At 36.8% G+C, this 22,552-nt stretch overlaps 3 protein-coding genes and 2 long non-coding RNA genes across 9 annotated transcripts; 1 reads left to right on the top strand and 4 right to left on the bottom strand.

Moving 5' to 3' along the window:
- Positions 1-732: 732 nt before the first annotated feature.
- LOC124452389 (receptor-type tyrosine-protein phosphatase delta-like) lies at positions 733-8,951 on the bottom strand. The gene is given in 17 exon segments (XM_047002917.1): positions 733-1,129; positions 1,845-2,098; positions 2,101-2,115; positions 2,209-2,275; positions 2,541-2,686; positions 2,689-2,696; positions 3,163-3,721; positions 3,987-4,295; positions 4,905-5,201; positions 5,769-6,065; positions 6,223-6,522; positions 6,608-6,913; positions 7,056-7,367; positions 7,658-7,803; positions 8,353-8,408; positions 8,483-8,592; positions 8,678-8,951. Coding segments are annotated over 17 exon segments (3,594 nt in total). The 5' UTR covers positions 8,892-8,951; the 3' UTR covers positions 733-931.
- On the bottom strand, positions 8,897-16,680 carry LOC124453457 (adhesion G protein-coupled receptor B3-like). Its single transcript, XM_047004272.1, is given in 10 exon segments — positions 8,897-9,558; positions 9,561-9,752; positions 10,027-10,245; positions 10,248-10,478; positions 10,481-10,711; positions 11,355-11,415; positions 11,933-11,995; positions 12,991-13,031; positions 13,270-13,421; positions 16,340-16,680. Coding segments are annotated over 7 exon segments (1,635 nt in total). The 5' UTR covers positions 11,972-11,995; positions 12,991-13,031; positions 13,270-13,421; positions 16,340-16,680.
- Positions 14,494-21,834, top strand: LOC124452392 (prolyl 4-hydroxylase subunit alpha-2-like). Of its 5 annotated transcripts, XM_047002920.1 has the most exons (14): positions 14,498-15,132; positions 15,886-16,217; positions 16,954-17,005; positions 17,145-17,377; positions 17,687-17,857; positions 18,032-18,102; positions 18,190-18,289; positions 18,439-18,492; positions 18,669-18,698; positions 18,873-18,938; positions 20,367-20,435; positions 20,592-20,688; positions 21,216-21,303; positions 21,385-21,834. In XM_047002920.1, the coding sequence occupies exons 1-13, from the start codon at positions 14,790-14,792 to the stop codon at positions 21,287-21,289; spliced, it is 1,692 nt and encodes a 563-aa protein (XP_046858876.1). In that variant the 5' UTR covers positions 14,498-14,789; the 3' UTR covers positions 21,290-21,303; positions 21,385-21,834. The 5 variants fall into 5 exon arrangements, with proteins under 5 accessions (XP_046858879.1, XP_046858880.1, XP_046858876.1 ...); XM_047002919.1 differs by having other exon boundaries at positions 14,499-15,132; positions 21,216-21,834; XM_047002922.1 differs by lacking the exon at positions 18,669-18,698 and having other exon boundaries at positions 21,216-21,834.
- Positions 19,185-20,379, bottom strand: LOC124452395. Its single transcript, XR_006950762.1, has 2 exons — positions 20,331-20,379; positions 19,185-19,551 (listed from the first exon to the last, which is right to left on the bottom strand). It is a non-coding gene; the product is annotated as an uncharacterized LOC124452395 (long non-coding RNA).
- LOC124452394 lies at positions 21,690-22,552 on the bottom strand. Its single transcript, XR_006950761.1, has 3 exons — positions 22,471-22,552; positions 22,304-22,397; positions 21,690-21,771 (listed from the first exon to the last, which is right to left on the bottom strand). It is a non-coding gene; the product is annotated as an uncharacterized LOC124452394 (long non-coding RNA).

The raw sequence follows: 22,552 nt of genomic DNA, 5'->3' as shown, positions 1-22,552 counted from the left end.
TGGCGACTTTTCCTTCATGATTTGTTATCATTATAAACCACTGGAACAACAATTGACTTTAGCTGTTTTAAGCGAGAATATTTTTATTAAGTATTTTTCGAGCTCATAGATTCATTTCTTGTTCAGTAGCAGTCACTGATATAATGACGATCTTGATTGTTTACCAACACGTACAAATACATCAGAGAGGCTGAGTCTCAGTTACCTTGGAAGCAGTCTGACGTGATGACAAATATGAACATCGCCTTTTCCCTTCGATGTCATTAGCTTCAAACGCATAATCACTGAGAAAAATATAAAACTCAATGGATTCTTTTGTTCCTATGTTTCATCATAGTTTTACCATCTTTACATGTTCTTTCTACCATCGTTGCACCATCGTTACACCTTCGTTCTACCATCGTTACACCATCGTTACACCTTCGTTCTACCATCGTTACACCTTCGCTTCACCATTGTTACACCACCGTTTCTTTCACAATCAAAATTCTCCTCTCACCATCTCTGCTCATTTGTATGAACCTTGTCAATTCTGGTAACGGGGAATTGGAACGAGCACTGTATCTAACCATTGGTGACGATTTTGACAGAGCAAGTTCAAAACTGCGTCTTTCATTCTTGTTGAGTTTCCACCAGCTTCGCCATTCCAGGTAATGCTTCCTTTTCAGTTCTTCCAATTTGTTTTTCAACCTCGATAAGTCTTTAAACATCTCATCATTCATCCTTTTCAAATTTCTTTGACGTCGTAACCATTTTTTGCATGTAACTATAAGAAAGAAAGAGTAAAATGTTATAAGTGTTAGTTTATTTATACATTCAACATTATTCACTTGCAGTTGTTAACAAGTTAGCAAACCAGATAGTCTTAAAAACAAGAAAACGCACATATTTATGACAACAACATCCACCAGCTCAACGAAGCCAACACTCATCATAGATACTCACCATTTTTGAATGTCGCGCGGAAGAAAACTCCTTTTAAATGTTTCTTGAAGTACTCAAATACACACCCTAAGATAAAGCTCAGAACGAAGAGTCCACTTATAATAAAAACACATTTCTGGTAAATGATGAAAGTAGGATCGATCAAAGAGTACGCTCGTTTCACAGACTGAGCCACTTCGCTTTTCTAAAGGGGAGAAACAAGATGACAAAAGTTAATCGTGTATACTGACAATGGATATTAAAGCCTGGTTTCCACTATTGGTTTAACGCGACAAACGCGACAACGATTAACTTTAATCGGGATAATCCTATATGAGAACGTGGTAATAATCGCAATAAACGACGACTAACAATCGCGATAAAATATCAAAAATTTTTGATATTTATTCGCGTTAATCGCCAAAATGACGTCATCTTGAATGAAAATTTAGGAATTTAAGATGGCGAATCCAAAAACGTTGTTTTCTTTTCTTCGATGCCTTTCTACGGCGTCTCCGTCGCCTCCATAAAACATAAGCTACTGCAATTACTATCAGATCGTGTTTTTTTACTGACGCCATTTCACAAAATAATCGCCATCCAACATAATGTAAACAACACGTTTAATCGCGCAACCATTGCGAATAAAAGTTATCGCTATCGCTTTTATCGTGATAAACCAATAATGGAAACCTGGCTTAAAGGATGCTGTCGATAGCTGGAATGTTGCCACATAAAACATAATTCCTCTTTAAAAACTTTAAGAAAAATATCAGCATGTTAATAGCTAGAATTCTTTGCAAGCTGCCACAGTACACGATTCGACCATAAACTATCTTAGCTAAATGTTCACCGAATTTCCATTACAGATCAAATTCGCAACACAAAAAAATCGCGGGAATTGTTAAAATCCGACGTACCTCGATCACGTGTACATGTCTTTCAATAACACGAAAAATTTCACTCCTATTTTCGCTGACGTATTCTCTGAAACACGTTTGCAGTTTTTTTGCTTCACCAGCTAAAACAATTCCATACGCCGAGGAGTAATCATAGATTTCTTGCAGTGTAACTTCAAGATTATTGAACAAGTGCCTTTGACTGCCCAAGGCATAAGCATCAACCAATGCCCCTTTAACGTAACGGTTTTTAAGACCATTGTACACATCGTAAGGTTGCTATAGAGATGATCTAAGAAAGGACGAATTTCCACAATACGTTTTTTTGAATTTCACAATACTATCGAAATAGTTTGCCAGAAATATTTACTTCGATTGGTCTTACCTAAATCAGCTTTAGCGTTCTTTCTGACAGCCAATTGATGTTCTGAAGAGTTCTGTATAACAGCCACCTGAAAGCAGAGCAAGTCTAATGTAAAATGGCTTCTTGAAGCAATTTCCAGTGTGAAGAGTGACAACAGCTGAACTATTGATGGAAGGCAATAAGAAGCCTTTCAGGGAAGTTTACACAGATAACATAATTTTGAAATAGAACCCTTCTGACAAATGGCCTCGTTATTGTTCAGGCTTTGGCAAAAAAATCCTACTATTTTCAATAATTTTAATAGGTAAACACATGTATAGGTAAACGTATGTATCTCTATATGTGGTTTGTACCTTAGTGCCATAGAGCTTCACCGTGTCGCTGACCACTTCACTTGTAATACTTGAAGTAATTGATGCAGTATACATAGCTACAAGTATGGAACCAAAGAGAACCCAAACAATTCCAAGAATTCTTCCCATTACTGAGCGAGGGACTTGTCACCGTATCTGGAAAAATTAAATTCGTGATTCAAACCCTAAAAACATCAAATCTCGATCTCATTTTCATTGGAATAAAAAATTTCAGTGAATCTTCTGCACACCAACTCAGTATTTGAATAAAGTTCCGGTGCTCATTACAAACAATGCTATTGAGCACTTCATTTCAAACAACAGGCTTCTGGTTTCAATCCTACTTGGTTTTTTTGATGATCATGTCACTTAGGCGCTCCAAAAAACAAACTTTAGGGTTTAAACGCGAAGGGAGGGGATTGCCTCCTTTGCTCCTCCCAGGGCACGCCCATGACCGAGTAATAACCATTTCCAACGAAGTTCCTATTATAGGTACTTATAGGGTCAATATTGAACATGGTGTGGAATTGCCAGATAACACCTAACATTAATTATGTAAATTTTAATCACGTGTGATTATTGAATGGCGTATACGTCTTACCATAGATATAATGCACCTTACCCAATGGTCGTTACTGTGACAATAGCCCACCACACTCCATGTTGTACACCACCAGTGAACGATGTAGGAAACTCATGAATATTTTGAAAACGCTCCACGAACCAAACTACGATTCCCATGAGTAAACTTAATACAATCATCAGTACAACGATTGGTAACGATTCGCTGATCGCATTCAATAATAGCAACGATGGCGTGTGTTCGTCCTCTTCCAATACGAGGAAAACCACCCCAGGAGATTGTACCAGGGGTATAAACTCGTAGCGCTTGTAATACTTGACTTGATGCAACTGGCCGTGCATTGGAAAATGGAGTTCTATGTCATCGTTCACAGCAGAACGAAATGCATTCACTCCAGATTTGCGATAGGAAATGGTTTTTGAAGGATTCTCGAAGTGAGTGACAGTCTGATTGTGTTCGTGACAGGAGCCACAACATTTCGATACCATCAAAGGAAGTACATGTGAAAAAATCCCAGTGACCTTGCTATTGTTCTGATCCATATAGGGAGAATTGATCCACCAATTTGTTTTATAAGCTGAAGCACATTTGCAGGTTTCTAAAGAGATCGAAATTCTCGATGTTATTTCAAAGAAACTGACACATTATAGAGTCTAGGACTTTTTCCTTCAAACAATCGAAAGAATAAAATCTAGCTGAAAGTCGCTATGCATGACTATTGTCTTTGTTTGGTTCCCTTTATACAACACGACGCAATGAAAATTTTTTACAACAGTGTGATTTTGTGACGACTACAAACAGAATTTGGTCAGGAATCGCTTGAATTTAACATTCGTGGAAATTAAAGTAAAGAAAATGTTTACCTTCAAATAATTCGGCAGTGACACCATCACCTTTGATTGTAAAAGCGTTTATTTGTATCCTATATAGCGCATAAATTTCCAGATTCGTCAATTTATAAGACAGTGTTTTTGGCGAAACACTAACATTCATAGTCTCAGCTTCCACAGTCATAGCGCTTCCGGCAAGACGAATCATTTTATAGACTATTTTGTAGCCCCGTAGGAGACCATGGAGGTAAAAGGAATCACGCAACGGCTTCCAACTTAAATGAATGGAGGTTGGTCCAGACTTGTTGACAGCTGTGAACATCTCTGGCGTACGACTTGGAACTAAAGAAGCAGGATAGACCTAGTTAGAACGGTGAACTTTTTAAGCAGCAAATGTTTTAAAGTTATGTGATCTTCATTATCGTATGTCTCAATGGAATCTGGCAAATGAATTGATAACCGACGTTTGAAATAGGCGAAAATTCAGGAAATCAGAAAGAAACTGATTTTTCGTTTTGCATGTATCATGTTGGAAACGATCAAGAGTCGGAGAGAGCTTTCTTTAACATTGTGATTAAGACTTGTATAGATTTTTAAGATAAACGAGATGATCCAAGATTCAATTGGCTGTGAAAACAAAGGTTTGCAACAACATGTCCAATTTTAAAATTGATGAGCCGTATTCGTTTTCATAAAACATCAAATGTGCGTTGATTATGAGTTTCCAAGACAAAACGTCCAAGCAGCTGTTCAAAGTTGTTTGTTTAAGAACAATCAACAGTTGTTATTCAATTCAATAACATCTTTGTAAGATTTTTATCACTTGCAATTTCCTGATTAGTGCAATGTCAGATGTTTCCTTTGCTTTAAGCTCAACGACCACAGTACAAAATATTGACTACCTTTAATGAGTCAGGATTGATTAGCCAAATGTTCTAAAAAAACCCTTACCATCCTCATCTGTCCTCACGGATTCGCTCTTACTCCAGGGCCCTTCACCTTTTGATGTGAAACCAGCTACACGATAATGGTACACGGTATATTTCCAAAGATTAATGAATTCATGACTCAAGTCGATCTTCGAGACGTTCACCTGCTTCCAAACAGTTTCGTTCGCTTTCTTCAACAAAATAGTGTAACCTTCGAGACGTCCGTTTACTTTTGAGAGTGGGATCTTACTCCAGATTATCTTGATACTGGTGGAGCTGGTATTGAAAGCTTTTATTTTTTTAGGCCATGTACTTGGAACTGGATAAATAGACAAACGTGGATGTATTAAGTCGAATTATACAACAACGCAAGGCATATTAAGTTAGCGTAAGTTTTGACTTCTTGATCATGGAATGAGAACGACTCGCTGTGCAATGAAAAGCAAAATTTATCAAGAAAGTTATTTACGCGAGCAAGCGATACAGACTATGGAGAAAAATGTATCAGCAACAACACAATTTCACTCCCATTCACAGAAAAAGTTACCTTCGAACTTTCTTAAGTATTGATCAAGACACTAACACAAGGTTCGCCCCATTGATAGAAGTGAATATTTTTAAAGCGTGGCTTAAGTGATCACTAGATATTCTTGCGTTGATAAAAAAATAAAAATACTAACGATTACCCCCCTTCTTTCTAAAGTACTTTTTCGTCTTTCTAAAGGACCCCATCTCCTATCCTATCTTTGTATAACCAATTAAGGCAGTGAAAACAAAATATCACCCTCTCCTGCAATTAATGTACGATCCATTACAAAGGTAATGGCGAGACTACATTCTCTCTTCTTATTAATGCGAACCCTTTTTTAAAAAAATCTTGTTGTACCATCTTCAAATGTTCGTTCCGTGAAGTCTTTTGTTTGAGGTCCGTGTCCTTTATACGTAAATCCTGCCACTTTAATATGGTATGCTTTATACTTCGTGAGGTTTTCTAGAGTGGCGCCAGTAAAAGATGGCCTTACGCTAATGTTCTTGTACTTTATTTCGCTTTTCATCCTAAAGAACACTGTATAACCGCGCAAAATACCGCGGCGACAGGGGCCTGGTATGGGCTCCCATTTTATCATCAACGACGTCGAGCTGGTGGCAACGACAGAAATATTGTTTGGTGAAGCACAGGGCACTAAAAATAATATAGAAATAGAAATTGTTAATTAATAATACCATTGATGAACACTGTGGACTAAAGAACATTGTGTATCTAAAGTTCAACATTTGAGAGAAATCGCGAGCATTTCAAAGGTAGAATTTTGAACATTGCTACGCTTGTCATGTCTTACCATCCTCGTCAGTTGAAACAACGACTGCTTCGCTAATCTTCCCTTCTCCTTTCTTCGTGAAAGCAGAAATGCGAAAGGAATAATTTTGGAACATCTCTAAGCCGTCAATAACAAGAAGGGTAGTGTTTTCCGCAAGTACTTTCACCAACCACGAGGAGTTAGTAATATACGCTCTGTAGTACAATTTGTAGCTTTTGATTATACCATTTTCATGATCGTTGGGCACCTTCGACCATCGAACTTGAATCGAAGTTGAGCTGAGATTATGAAAAGACTGAAAGATTGGTGCTTCATCCGGTACTAAACATTATGAATGACTTTTAGTTGTTTTACAAAAAAAAGAGAAAAACTTGCAAGTCAAAACAAGTAAAATAATGTATATTACCATCTTCATCAGTGAAAAGAAAAGTGCTGTTGGACTTTCTTCCCACTCCTTTCGACGTTACACCAGCAACACGTAACTCGTATTTCGTAAACTTTCGAAGTCCGGTCAAATGAAGCGAAAGATTTCTCGCAGACACTGTGACATTTTGAAAGGACGTCGCCAATGGAAAGGAAGGCCTGTAAAACGCGACATAACCCAGCAAAACACCGTTTATGTCAGCTCTCGGTATTTCTTTCCATTGAATGTTCAAGGATGTCGAGCTCGTATTTTGACCAAAAGGTTTCAAGTTTGATGAAGCGTTTGGCACTGAAATTATGAGATTTCATATCTTCGTACAAACATTCTCAGCAAGAATCACAAATTAACTTTGTTGGCTTCTCAACAAAAAACAATAGATTGGCATACAAGACATTGTATTATAATGAGAAATTGTCATCTCAACACGTACCATCTTCATCAGTAAGGACCTGCATTTTTCCATTAGGAGATCCAACTCCACGCCTGCTCATGCCAGCTATTCGCATCTCGTACCAAGTATACTTTTTCAACCCAGTTAAAATTCCCTCAGATCGGTTAAAAAAGGCGGTGATCACCGAAAAATTTGATTTCATCTTTTTCGATCCAAGAAGTTCTTTGTGCATGACAGAATAACCGATGACGGCATCGTTATCTGGATGGTTCACCAGAGGACTCCATTGTAGGACTAGACTCGTAGAACTTTGATTAAAGGCAGAAAGGTTTTGAACAATGTCTGTTGGAACTAAATGAAAAGTAGAAAAATAACCGCAGCTGTTTACAGGTAAAAATGGTAAAGCGAAAATTTTGAAAAGCAACTGTAATAATTAGTTGTATAAATGATGGACATTAGATAAAGGATGAAGTTTCAAATATATTTCTTTGTCTACGTTGGGATGGTCGACAATTGCCTGCACACGGGCAGGTCACGCTGATGCTACCGAACGTGAAATGAACTTGTCATCAAGTCAGGTTATTTTTTCCTCCAAATCTTCAACATAACGAATGCAAGGTCCAAAAGGAATTTCACCTTACCGTATTTTGAGAAAAAGCGAAGTGGGGTTACATTGTAGGGACCGATCATTCGATCTTCGTAGAAAGCATCGTGAAGAGATATCAGACCAGGAAAGTCTAGTGGCTCGTAAATAACTTTTGCTTGAACAACAGGAAAGCTGTCGTTGCTATGAAAAGAAACAGTTTTCTCTAAGTTAAAGGGAGATAACCATTGAGACATAGAAGAAAAAGCGTTTTTCGAATTTTTAACCTTGCCAAACAACGTCTCTTAAGGATTTTAGTTCTGTGGGGACTTTACAAAGTCGACAAATTTGTCATACTTTATGTAGCTACCACATGAATATAAGAAAGGTAAATCTTAATAAGTATGCGCCTTAACTCATTAGGTTGTAAATAAAGCCGTAGACGAAACCATAAACCTCTTGTTAAAAGCTATAGCTAATAAATAGCTATTAATCATCATAACGATCTCTTAACAACAATGTATGTGCAAAAGCGATAAAAAATACTACATACACAAAAACTTCGTTAATAATATGACCATGACTTTCGACCTAGTACTGAGGAGGGGAATGCAAAATATTTGAAAGTATAGAACAGAGAGACAGCTCAACACGACATTTTCCCAATAATCGAAGTCGTTGTAAAAGAGGCTTTGTCGCCAAAATATACTTTCCCGAAGTCTCAAAAAGCAATAAATGCTAAAATAGTTTTACCAGATGTTCTTGATGTTCACTTCTTTCACATTTTTGTCTCCATACAATCCGTTTATCTGTCAAGAATATGAAACGATTCAGAGTTTGTTTCATGTCTTTTTCAAGTGTACAAAGTCATCGTTCATCTCACCGCGTTTTCAAGCTTTTCTTCAAAATGTTGTCTTGCCATACTTGAAGTACTACGACAATCGTTCATCTGAGAAATATTGTTTAACTTAAAGGTGACAGTCACATCGATATCTACGGTGAAAAAAAAACCCAAAGTTTTCGTTTTCTTTAAATGTCTACTTATGACTTTTCAACGACACACGTAACTAATAATTACCATCAACAGGACAATGAATCAACGGACAATCCATCGTCTCTATTGCTGGACCAATGACAGAACAGTTATCTCCACCGTACTGTGGTTGAGGATTAGAACAGTTTCGAGTTCTGTACTTTGTACTTCCATTTCCACAAATTGGAAAGCATTCTGAGAAATTAGACCAAGGGGTGTACCCTCCGTGTACGGGACAAGGAAGCAACGGACAATCCATCGTCTCTATTGCTGGACCAATGACAGAACAGTTATCTCCACCGTACTGTGGTTCAGGATTAGAACAGTTTCGAGTTCTGTACTTTGTTCTTCCATTTCCACAAACTGGAAAGCATTCTGAGAAATTAGACCAAGTGTACCCTCTACGGGACAAGGAATCAACGGACAATCCATCGTCTCTATTGGTGGACCAATGACAGAACAGTTATCTCCACCGTACTGTGGTTCAGGATTAGAACAGTTTCGAGTTCTGTACTTTGTACTTCCCTTTCCACAAATTGGAAAGCATTCTGAGAAATTAGACCAAGGGGTGTACCCTCCGTGTACGGGACAAGGAAGCAACGGACAATCCATCGTCTCTATTGCTGGACCAATGACAGAACAGTTATCTCCACCGTACTGTGGTTGAGGATTAGAACAGTTTCGAGTTCTGTACTTTGTACTTCCATTTCCACAAACTGGAAAGCATTCTGAGAAATTAGACCAAGGGGTGTACCCTCCGTGTACGGGACAATGAATCAACGGACAATCCATCGTCTCTATTGCTGGACCAATAACAGAACAGTTATCTCCATCATACTGTGGTTCAGGATTAGAACAGTTTCGAGTTCTGTACTTTGTACTTCCATTTCCACAAATTGGAAAGCATTCTGAGAAATTAGACCAAGGGTGTAACCTCCGTGTACAGGACAAGGTTCCCTCGCACACCCTAATGTTTCAAAACTCGAACCTAATCTTTCACAATCTCGTCCACCGTAATCAGGAACAGGATTATCGCAGGTTCTCCTACGAATCTTAAATCCAGATCCACACGAGACAGAACACGGAGAAAACATCGACCACGAGGAGTAGTTGCCATGAACTAAATTTAAGGGTAAAAAATCGAAGTGGATTTCTCAAAGGAAACGATTAGATGTTTTAATGATAGGAATATAGGACCATTACTCGAAAAGTCATTAAAAACCTCGCTTTACAATGATTTTATAAGGTATTTTTCAAAAGCTAAACATTTTTCCAGTGGTATGAATGAATTTTATCTAATAAACGAGACTTCATCTCGAAAATTAAAGGGAATATGAACCATATATATATAAGATGATCGTATATTTTATGATTTCACACAGTATAAAACTAACCTCTATCTTGCTTGAATATATCACAGATTCTATGATCTGGTAAATTTTTGAACCAGATCGCAAGGTTGTCGATGATAATAGGAAGTGTTCTTTTGCCAGAATGATTTGCACCAAGAACTAATTTCGTATCTTCACCTGTCTTGTTACTTCGTGTCCTTTTTTTGACGATCGTATTGAGATCATCCATTGTGACGCAATTCAAAAATAAAGTCATCTTCCGCTTTTCGGGTTCCACATCAGAACAATGTGATGCCAGGTGTTGATGCCAAGACTCTCAGAAGTTGTGTACATATAAGATTGTGTATTGATATGAAATTCTAAAACAAACCGAGGACTTACAATAACATTCATGGTAATACCAGGATGTTTTCGGCTTATAGAAAGCTGCAACAACACGCCATTGTTCTGAACTTCTCCTAACTTCAACCAAAAACTGAAAGTGAAACCATAAAACACGTCGAAGGTTTCGGTAGACATGTATGATTGAAGTCCGCGAGTGTAATATAGGATTTGTTAAATTTGCTTCCTTGTAACTCGAGCGCATTATCTTTTTGACCTGGAACGATGGCGTATTTACCAATAATAGCGGAGGAGGGCTTTCCTTTTAAATCCAAAACTGTGTTGTTTTCGACATAGTCAAAGTCCCAAAAATTATCAGCGTCGTGGAACCATGGCAGATGAGAATCTATAACAAGACAAAAACGACATGTACAAGTGACGAGTCATTATTTTACCAATATTGTTAATTTTTCAAAAAATACATTACACCAGCGGGGAAGATAATGAAGTCTTCTGTTGTTAATATGCGAGATGAAGACAGTTCGCTTTGCTAGTAACGCTTTACGCCTCGTGGTTTTTCAGTGAGTATTCCAATTATATGGCTAAAGTATGTAGCAACTAGTCGTAATTCTTTAAGAGAACTATTTCTGCCAACTTAATGAATGGTTTTCATAAGTGTAAACGAATTCCTTCTCGTAATTTTTAAAAACTAAACGAGAAACTTAAATATTTGCTAATGTACAAGGGTAAGACAAGAGTAATTATCATGTCAAATTCACAAGAAAAGGAGCGAAAAAGTGAATAATAATTTAATAAATTAAAGAAGACAGATAAGGTTAGAGAAAGATGAAGAAGGATTGGTGAGTAGTGATGAATTGGACGTTTTAGTTCATTAAACTCAAGCGAAACGAAACATCGGGGACAAACTGAAACAAACTTTCTCAACATCACGACCAATGATAAAATTGGAATGTGAACGAAGAGGAACATAAAAAACGAAAGTTATCTTTGTTGGTTTGAAGTACATATACATAGATATGTTTTCTTACCATTTTGTGCTTTCAGAAAAGGGATTTCGGTGAGGACGATGAAAAAAACCGTACATTTAAACTAAAGAACAGAAAAGCAACAAAAACAAAAGTCAGTTCTGTCCTAAGTAGAGTACAGGTAACTTGAGTGTTGAGACAACCCACGCAGTGAAGACTTTACCATAAACAGACTGTTCGTTTATCTTTTTTTACAGACAACGAGGAGTTATAAAACACCCAGGAGACGAAATGGTCACGATGAAATATTTAATATACAAAAACTTACAAGCAACCATGTTGAAACTAAGTAAAACGGTGACATTTTGAAGCAAACATGACCCATGCTTTGAGCACTTAAAATTTTCAACTATGTATTCACCAGCAACATAAATTAACACAAGGAAACAAAGACTACCTATAACTTTGCAAGATGTAGCAAAGTATCCACACAAACGCCTTGACTTTAAAACAAGCTCAAAGTAAAACTGACTTGAGCAAAATCAATAGAAAATTCTGTTTGCTTTGTCTTCACACTAATTACACTTTGTCTGTTTTTTAACGTATTGTCCAAGAGCTTGAGGCTTTTTTAGTATACTTACTGCTTTTAGAAAGCCAGAGATTAAACAGAGTCTCTTCATCGGTAGCCCTTTTCAAACGGCATTCTGCAACAAAAGAAAATTTCGAGATTTGCTTACGGGGATGTACAAAATTGATTCACTATAATTCAATCGCTGGGTGAAATGATAAGTCTAATCATGCATGGCTAACAACTATTTTATCTCCACTTGACAACCGCAGTTCCTTTTATTAAAACCAAGATTAAATTTTTCTCGGTCGGCGTAATAGGATTTGGTCTTTACTGCGTTGATACGATAGTTTTTGCTCATGTTTAAAAAAAAATTCATCAAATTTACATCTATGAAACACACTGATGAAGGAGGGCCAACGGCTTATAAAGACAAAAGTAAATAATCGATTGTGATGGAATAAAAATTGTGGGCCAAACCCGGAGGAAAATCTGAATAGTTGAGACGAAATTAAATTAAATTGAAAATAATAAAAATAAGTTGGTCAGAGAAATCTATGGAATGGACATGAGATACTATTCAGCCGTAGCTACACAAATAGCCCCAAAATAAAGAAAATTTACTAGAGGGACTATATGGGTTGGGTTCATGCTGTAGCTTGATCAAAGGATTTGACTTGTTTGGAAAAAATACAATTATATAAAATTACTGGATTACAAAAGAGAGTGTGGGGACAAGCAGTAAATTTTGCACTAAGACAATTAGTGAAGAAAATTCTTCAATTCGCGAGTGAAAACGCATTTTTTTATCCAAAAAATGTCAATAGCGCGGATTTGTGTTTTATGAAAACAAAGTTTTGACTGGTTTAGTTAAAAATATTCGGCATTGTTGGATGTGAAAATGCTCGGATTTTGTTATCGATTTCAATTGAAAATCTTTTCAGTGTCTGCATTAAAAATATAGAATTTTAACACAACACGAAAAGTGCAGCATCAGCCCAACATCAAAATCCCTTTGTATGGTAATTTTTATATTTCAGTCTTGAAGTCTTTCTTTTCTGTTCAATTCAATAAACACGAGAGAGCGTATTTGCATCAGACATTTGAAAAAATCATTAAATATTAACAAACTTTATCCAGCTGAGAGAGAATTGCACAACTTTACGGTAGTCCTGAAAAACAATTTGATTTATTCATTAAAGAATTTAATATATTTCACCTTTAATACGTCTGCTGTCTATATAAAACATTCGAGTCTTGCACGAGCTTATTTACGCGAAAGCGTCTTTTGCAGCTAAAACATGACTATCTCGAGGCTAGCATCATTTCAGAACGAAAATACTGCTAAACGGTAGTCTAATAAAAGCTCCAAAAAAGGCCATTATATTTCAACAACAATGCTTGGCATACCTTGTTCTTTTTTCCAACTTGGAAATTATTGTAGATTAACGCTCAGTTTTATTTCGTGTTCCAATTAAAGCCCATATCTTTACGAGTTGCTATTGATTATTTTCCACGTTTGTTTCCATGTTAACATTTCGATTCCAACGACTGTCGATTAACTAAAACCGATAATTAAACATTAAATTGGAAGTAATTAAAATCGCACATTGTCGGTAAATATTGTGTTAAAAAATAATTGGCGCGTCGCTCAAAGCGGGCATTTCAATCATATGTCCGAAACTCCAATATCCCACATGGATCTTACATGCAAGAATCAATGTGGCTTACTAAAGTACATTGGTGTTTGATGTCAACTTTAATTGAAAATAAGAATACTTTCAGCATTAATTTCTGACATTCCTAATAGATGTTTGTAAACCATTTACTTTATTCCTAATAGATGTTGCGGAGCACAATTAATTGATAATAAAAAAAACCCCAAATTCGTCGCCATCATTTATTGGAATAGATTAAAAGGTTGGAAGTATTACAAAACTGCGTCGCTGCTTGAAGACATGAATTCAAATGTGCAAGAAATCGTTAGCAAATATTTTGTTTATACAGGTGCAGCATGAACGTACAGAGATAGCTAAGACTGTTTTTTTTTCTCAAAAAAAGCAATGCTCTTAAAACGGCCCTTACAATGAGATTTTTAATATTTTATATCGAATCGTTGGTCTCTTTCCATATTTATGATCTTGCACGGTCTTTTAACGAGAGAAACCACAAATAATTTTAAATTTTTGCACACCTCATTATTAGCAAATGTTAAATAGAGATCTTTTTAGATTGGAAAGCGCGCAATTTCTCTTCGTGTCACCATTGTTTTATGACAAAAAATACTTTGAAAGTCGGTATTAGCCATGTTTTACTCTACTTCTGCACATGAGATATCTGTTAGGATGCGCCAGTGAAGGTCGAGAGAGGGCAAAGAGTTTTTAAGGGGAGATCTGAAGTACGCGCCTCCAAAGATGAACTAATTTGAACGTGCTTTTACACACGTAGCATAAAATAATTAAAAAAGCATTTCGACATCAAAAAGCGATAGTTAAAACTACGCGTACTTTTCGGAAATGCCTTCCCGCTTGCAGGCATTGCTGGCTCACATTCCACCCGCCAGAAGTTCAACCGTGTGTTTTTAGTATTTCGGAGTTTGTGTGCACATCGTTTGTTGTACCTTGTATAGTGCATCCTCTCTAAACTCATCAACAAATCACAAAGAAACATAAACGTTATGAATATCCCGAACATTCCTAAACATCCCAAAACATCCTACGGTCCATTGAAAGACGACACTTAACGCGGTTACGTCATGGTAAAGCGGATCTTTGAAAGACAATACACAAAGTTCTAAACAAAGTCTCATTCATATGTGATTTCCATTGACGTTAAATATGAAGACATCTACAGGGGAGCGTTCTATTATGAAGTAAAATTGATTCGCTTGACAATTATTACAAAATCAAAAAAAAATTGAACGAAGAACTATGGCATTTAGATCACAGACAATGTTATATATTTTGGTGGTATGTTTATCATTGCAAAAGGTGCTCTGTCGCGACATATTTACTGCATACAATCATATGGCAAAACTCGCCTCCGTCGAGTTAGAACTCCACCGGGCCTTGGGAGAATACATAAATTCAGAGGAGACAAAATTGAGAGAGTTACGCAAATTTTCCAACGAAATAGCGAGCGCTAGACAGTTAAATCTTGACACGGGGACGTCATTAATGGAGTACGCAGCCAATCCAATCCGCGCTTATCGAATGTTAAAGCGCTTTGTAGGATCTTGGCGTCAAATGAAGGAGACGATGGAAGTGAACCAAGGTGATTATTCGGAAAGCTTGCTAAGATGAAATAATATGTTATAGCGGAGTTTTTATATTCCATGTGTGGGTCATGGTTTTTAACATGCATTCTTTAGCAACTCATTTGGCTGCTTCGCAACCGACTACACTTCCTGGAACTTTCTAAGTTTCTTTCAAAACACCGTGTCTTTATGGAGTTACTGTATGACATTTAAAATTAAATCAACACGAAGAGCGTATTAAAAGACAAAAGGCGATTTATTTCAACCTTGACAAAACCTTGACAACGGTCAATATCTGTAAAAATGTGTTTGCCCATTTTGTGTCGAGTTTTTGGAACGATTGTCGCGAAATAATATTGATTTAAATGATAGGAAAAGTCTAGTTGAGTCGAGTTATGGCAACAAAAAGTTGACCTATTTTTTAAAAAATATTCATTTCTCATTCTGACATGGCCTTTCTGGGGTTTTTTTTAAATCACTTATAAAAACAAGGCACCGAAGAAATATTCATTAATGATGCATTGATACTGTGCATATTTGACACAAACTGGATGAGGATATTAAATATTTAATATCAATGTTGGGATTCATAGAAATAGTTAAATTCGCAAACCTCGACGAAACACAAATGGGCCTTATGCTTTAACACCTATTTGAGATAAGATTATACAATGCGCAGAACCTTAGCGACAAAAGAAACGAGACTAGATATCATTATTAAGTGTTTATTTTAAATCGCAAGCTAACATCAACAATGATTTTCCTTCCAGACCTACTTCTAGCTCGTTTAAGAACTTACAAAGATCTTATGCCATCTGAGGTAGATTTGGACGGTGCGTTGAAAGCAATAGCACGCATACAAGAAACCTACCGACTCCCCCCGTCTTACATCAGCGCGGGCTTGCGTAAGGTTCCAACGAACGAAGAACAACTGGGAGTAGAGGATATTTTCACAATCGGAAGAGACGCTTATCGAAACGAGCAGTATTTACATACGAAGATTTGGATGAGAGAGGCAAGAAGACAAATGAACGGAACAAGTTATAAAAATGGAGTGAAGATGAGCGACATTTTGGATCATCTGAGTTGGGTCGAGTACAAGGTAACCATTTTTATACAACTTTATTATTCCATTCAAATAAAAAGAATGTAAATATGTTTTAAGCGAGTCTTTTTGAGGTATGAACACACATGAAAAAAACGAGAACATAGGTGAAAACTGACCTTGTGTCTTTCGTTTGGTGGTTTGGCAATCAGTTCGTTTATCGGTTCATTTCTTAGGTTAGGTTACCAGTTCAGTCATCAGTTTGTTTATCTGTTCATTTAGAAGTTAGGTTGCCCATTTAGTCGTCAGTCAGATAGGTTCGGTTCCCACAACTAATAGACGCCATTTCGATTCTTGTTAGTATTTCCAGTACCTTTCACAGATTTAAGTTAACATCCAGAAGATATTTCCCATTGTATTTGTTCACCGTTACACTTAAGCTTGGAATGGATGGAATCTTCTTAATCAAGAAACGTGTTCTTATATACGCATTACACATAATGAGATATCGCATTATTTAACAAAGATAGCTACATTTCATGTTTTTGAATGTAGATCGTCCAGGTTAGTTGAGTCCTGAGGAAGACTGTTGGTGTTGTTGTTGACTGACGTTTGGACAAATCATTAGCGGTAGTCATCTTTAGAGTTAATGATTACCGCTAAGGTTGTCGAAACGTCAGTCAACAACAACAAAAACAGTCCTCAGGACTCTACTAACCTGGACGATCTACATCTACAACATGTAACGATACTCCCGGGTTCAAATCATTCACATTCCATTTCTTAACTTTAGTTGGGAAACATACAAAACGCAGTCAACTACACAAGAGAATGGTTACTTTTGGGTAAGTTGATCAACCATAGAACGACATATGATTTTAACATAAGTAATGAAGAAATGACAGCTGAGCTTCATAATTGCAGATGAAATTGTGCCTTGCAACAGAAAAACTTAAAGTAAAAATATACAATTGATGTTTACAGAGCCGGACCACGAAAGAGCGCAGACAAATCTGATATACTTACAACGAGAGAGCGAGAGAAACATGGAAAAAATTGGCGAAAAACCTCGAAAACCGAATGCAAGAAAACGAAAACGGAAACGAAAACTGAAACCACATCAGAGAAAACGCTACGATTACGATAACTTTGATTGGCCAACAGAGCGAGAAAACTACAAAAGGTTATGTCGAGGGGACAGTATTCTCACTTATGAGGTAACTGTTGTAGGACAAGTGTCATGTTGAGAGGATAGTGTTGTATCATATGAAGTTATTGCTGTACATACAGGTATGCCAAGGGGATAGTTTTGTATCCTGAGGTATTGGCTGTATCGCCAAAGAAGTCATCTCATGCAACGGAACTCTTACGCACTTCTTTTCCTGTCATCTTCTTTCATATTTTATCAACATCAACACTATTGCGTTCCTATCCTCGCAGTTAAATTTCACGATATCTTTTTCTCTTCACTTTCTAACATCCTTAGCTGAGCGTGATTTGAACATTCAACCCATCTATATTGGCAGGAAAAGCAGAACGTCAACAAGCTCAAGTGCTCGTTTTTCAACAAAGATCCGCTTTTAAGAATCAAACCTGCAAGAATGGAGCGAGTATGGGAAAAACCACCACTATACATATTCAGAAACTTTGCCACAAAAGAAGAAATTGAAGACCTTAAGGCGATCTCTGAACCACAGGTACATTCATGATAGACGAAAAACTTTCAACTGTGATTTTTAAAGCAATTTTAGTGTGTTGCATACAATTCTATTCAAAGTGCGAAAATTACAAAGGATGCCTCTTTAAAGGCTCATTTTTGACTCCATTAGCAAAAGGAGGGCTCTCATCTTTAATTTATTTTTATCACACAGCTTTCTAGAGCAACTGTACATAATCCAACGACGGGAGTAATAGAGTTTGCGAGCTACAGGATCAGTGAATTGTAAGAAAAACTTCTCGTGGATTCCAATTTATTCTTACATTTGCATGAAGAAACGGTTCAAGCCTTCAAACTCTTGCTTGTGTTTAGTGCCTGGTTAAATGACGAAGACGGACACACTGTGGCCAAAATCAACGCAAGATTAGGTGCCGTTACGCAGTTAGATGTGACGACAGCTGAAGGTCTTCAGGTAATGGAGAATATAACAACTTATTTTGAGTGTAGTTGAAGTGGGTATCACATGCGTGTATATTTCGGTAAAATTTCCCCCAGGTGCGAATATCCTAGCTTTACACACATCACGAAAGGTTCAGTAAAAAAGCGAAATATTCTGTTTAGGTACAAAATTATGGAATGGCCGGTCAATATGCTCCACACTTTGACTTCTCTCGGGTAAGTTATGATGGTATTCATTCAAAAAGAATTTACAGAACGAAGATAAGTTGAATGCTCTGTCTATATAGTCATGCTGCATGGCCAGCATGGGTCAATTTTTTTATGGAAAATGCATGCCGAGGGATGCTGACGAAAGAATTTTTACATTATACTTCTATTCTCTGTATTCACAGCTCAAACTTGAAAAAGCTCGCGCGGCCAAAGTAAGTTTAAGTGGTCATAAAATTTAGTTAAAAAATAATAATTTATCATACCTATCAAATTTTTAACAATTTATACTTTCTGGCTTTCTTAACGTTTGAGCGGTGAGCATGGACGATGAATGACGCTGGGCACAGAATATCAGCAAACGTCTTTAAACAATCTTCACTTTGCAGGAAAGTGAACTGAAGTTGATCAAGAGCTTTGGTGATGGAAATCGTATCGCTACCGCCCTTTTATACGTAAGTGAATACGGAAATGTTTTTTTGGCATGAAAATACTTTGACAGGTTGTCTAAAAACGTGTGATTTCACGCCTCCTCCATTAACTGACAAGTCTTTCGCTTTGAAAAATTAATATGATGCTTTTATGGATGGCTTTCAATAATACAAACATGTCAATTTCTCAAGAGCTTGAGAGGCAGTGGGTGTCAGGGTGTTTGGACACCAGCAGCTAAGCGATCTCGCAAGTTTTGGTAATGCCATATGTAAATTTTGAAACATTTTCATCATTCGTTTCTTTTGAAATGCTTTGCTTTGCTATTACATTGGTTGAACAAAGAAATATTTGCAAAGCATGACCACAGCACGACTAAGTAAGCGAGCTTCCCTTATTTTTGAATGATATCTGCAAATTTCGCTTCTTGCTTTACCTTCTACGATACGTTGAATGCCCGCTTCTGGTGTGATATGCTTTTAAATTAAGGTACGCGATTTTGACTTCTACATGATGAAGTCAAAGAAAAGCCAACTGAAAATAACCAAAAAGCAAGCAGTTTAATTACCTGTTCGACTTTCGTGACTTATCTTTACGTGAGGACGAAACACCCGCAACTTTTAAAAGCTTCCAAAGCCCCTACGTACAACTTACTTATGTTAGATCCATAGTTCTTTTTTGTTAAGTATGTAAGTATGTAGGTTTTGCACCAGTCTTCAAGTACATGTGATGAATTTTTTTAGGGGGATGTTTACAACAGCACTTCACATACATATGTCACAAGTATTTCGATGTAATCGCGAAAGACGAAACAGAATTTATGAATATCATATTGCTACTAGAAAAGTTAACAAATAAATTAATAATTTATCTTAACAGTCAAGAAAAAACTCCACTTTATTTTCTTATAAATACGCCATAAACACGTGACCTAAACACTGTATTATGATTGGGTCTTTAACTATGCTAGGGTTGATTTTATCGGTTCAGTACGTCCAACACAATCGCAAACGACAATTAGGTAAACGCAGGGGGAGATGAAAATCACAACCGCACTCAAACCTCAGAAACACGAGTTCTGGACTTGTGTAGGATGATTTTCGGTTGGCGTACTTGACATCAAAAGCATCATTTTCATAAATTGTTTATGACATCAAGTACAACAGTTTAACGAATATATCTTTGTAGATGAATACAAAAATATTTTTAAACGCGTCAAAGATAGATATTTCATGGCAAACTGTCGACAAAACAACTGTTTTCTTTGCTGACTATTCAGCGTGATGTCACAATGACGTTTATTTGCATAACGAACAATGTTCTATACACATAGAAAGAAGTAAACATTTCAAACAGTCTTTGCATTGCAACCAATGTGGTTAACTTCCAAACACACTACATTAATAAAAAATCCCTACCTTTGCTGATGATTAACAATGACTCACTACTTTCAGATGAACAAAGCCGAGGCAGGTGGAGCGACAGTTTTCCCTTACGTCGGCGCACGACTTAAACCATCGGAGGTAAATCTTAAATCCACAAAAAAAATAATTTGTGGTATCGTTTTTTTCTGTAAAATTTTTGATAAGAATCTCTTAAAATAACTTATAAGTTCGCACTAGTTAGCGTCGCGTAGCCACAAAATTTACAGTTAAATATAAATGGTTTCTTCCGAAAAGGGTGACTTGGTCTTTTGGCACAATTTGATGAGATCCGGAGACGGTGATTTCAGAACGAGGCATGCGGGATGTCCCATTATCTCGGGGACAAAATGGGGTAAGCGTGTATTGAAAACAATTTAAAACAATCCAGCGTTGTAGCTATCCTGTGCCGCATGTACGCTATGACAGTTGATTTTTATGCTGATGTGTTCAAAAAGAGGGATTCCATTGCATGTATGTTAAAAGAAGTGTTTGTGGTCAAGACTTACAATAGCATTTATCGAACTTTCATGTAAAGTCCAATACTTGCTTTGCAAACAAAACCATTTTCTTTTATACTAATTAGCTGTAGAAAAATGGCTGAGAGTTGAACAATGTTGAGATGTTAAAGATTCCAATATGAATAAACCCTTTCACATATAATACAATTGAAGACGATTCCTCAAAAAAATTTTATAGACAAACCCATCGAACATACCCATTGTCGAACTAACCGCATAAACACTCCCCTAGTAAACAAGTTTTCGAGAAAGAGTCTGCGAAGACTTCATGCGTGAAAAATATCTATTCAGTTCAAAGTGTCACAGCTTTAAAATGACTACAGCCTTGTTTTTCACGAAAGTTTGTTTGTTTTATTTTAAGTTGCCAACAAATGGTTTCACGAACGCGGTCAGGAGTTCAAGCGTCCTTGTGGTCTGACGCCCGATGCCGAATAGAAATAATTCTTTCGGTAAGAACACGCATGTTCAGTATGATCACGTGATGTTAAGAGGACAGAAACAGTAAACGGATGTCTTTTTCGTAAATATAGATGCTATGGATATCGTTTCGTTTGGAAAATAAGCTTAGAGTAGAGATTTCTCTCCATCAAATACTGAACTTATAAATAAGAAGAATGTGTTTTTACACTTACTAGATGAAACAAGGCACGTTTGAAAACAAAAGAAAGTGTTTAGGTATTAGCATTTTATCGACACAACATGCACAAGAAAAGAAGAAAAAATAATGTTATAAAAACAGTTGTTGCCAGAAATTTGTAAGCGATAAACACGAGTAAGAATTCTTCGTCCGTCAATGAAGATGTTAAGTGCCATTTTAATTACTTACAATTGTAACGGGTTCCTGAAGAGCTTCAACTTTGGCAAATTGATATCGCAAAGTGTGATTTAAGATTTCACTTGTCCTCCATTAATTTTCACTATAGATACATAAAAAGAATTATCACACCTTCGTGAAACAATATATTTTGTTTATCATCTGACACATTTACTGGTGGTCTTGCTTATTGACGGTAACCTTACGTCAACATAACACGCAACAGCGCTATTTGGGCAAGCAGGTGATTTCGAAAACAAGTTGGCTGGATTTTTTTTTGCAATGCCGGCGGCGATGCTGTGCACACGTATGTGATGAAAAATTTACAGTTTCTACCATTGAACTAAAATACATGGAACGCTACCTGTAGTACAAAACCCCAATAGTTTTTTGAAGCCGTGATTTTACCCCAGACACGCGAGTGTAGTCAATCAATTAATACTTCGCGTGTCTGGGTGTAAGATTTGGCTTCAATTTTTTGCTTCAGGTAGCGTTCCATGTATTTTAGTTCAATGGTTTCTACGCGCGAACACTTAGAAAAACGACTTTACCGGACGTGAGAGCAATCCTGGAAAAGTAGCTTTTTTGCAGACGCTTTTATCATAAAGAAAAAGTGTGCTACAGTTTTTACAAACCTCCGCGGGTGAGGCGAAGAGTTCTCCGGTGAGTTTTTTCCAACTTTCTTAGAGAATCAATTTGTCGTGGGTTGCCGCTGTTGCTGGAAAACTCCTCAAAATATAAAAAATTGAAATGTAACATTGAATACGTTGAAAAATGACACGGATACCATAGAATTTCATACCTGTACTAACATGCGTTGTGATTAATGTTATTCCCGAAGAGAAATTTTCAAACCTATAAAAGATACATTGCCTATTGTTTTG

The sequence above is a fragment of the Xenia sp. Carnegie-2017 genome, unplaced genomic scaffold (genome assembly GCF_021976095.1).
Source record: "Xenia sp. Carnegie-2017 unplaced genomic scaffold, XeniaSp_v1 HiC_scaffold_25, whole genome shotgun sequence".
Taxonomy (NCBI): domain Eukaryota; kingdom Metazoa; phylum Cnidaria; class Anthozoa; order Malacalcyonacea; family Xeniidae; genus Xenia; species Xenia sp. Carnegie-2017.
Note: the sequence above shows the minus strand (reverse complement) of the source record. Positions and strands in the feature narration are given on the sequence as shown.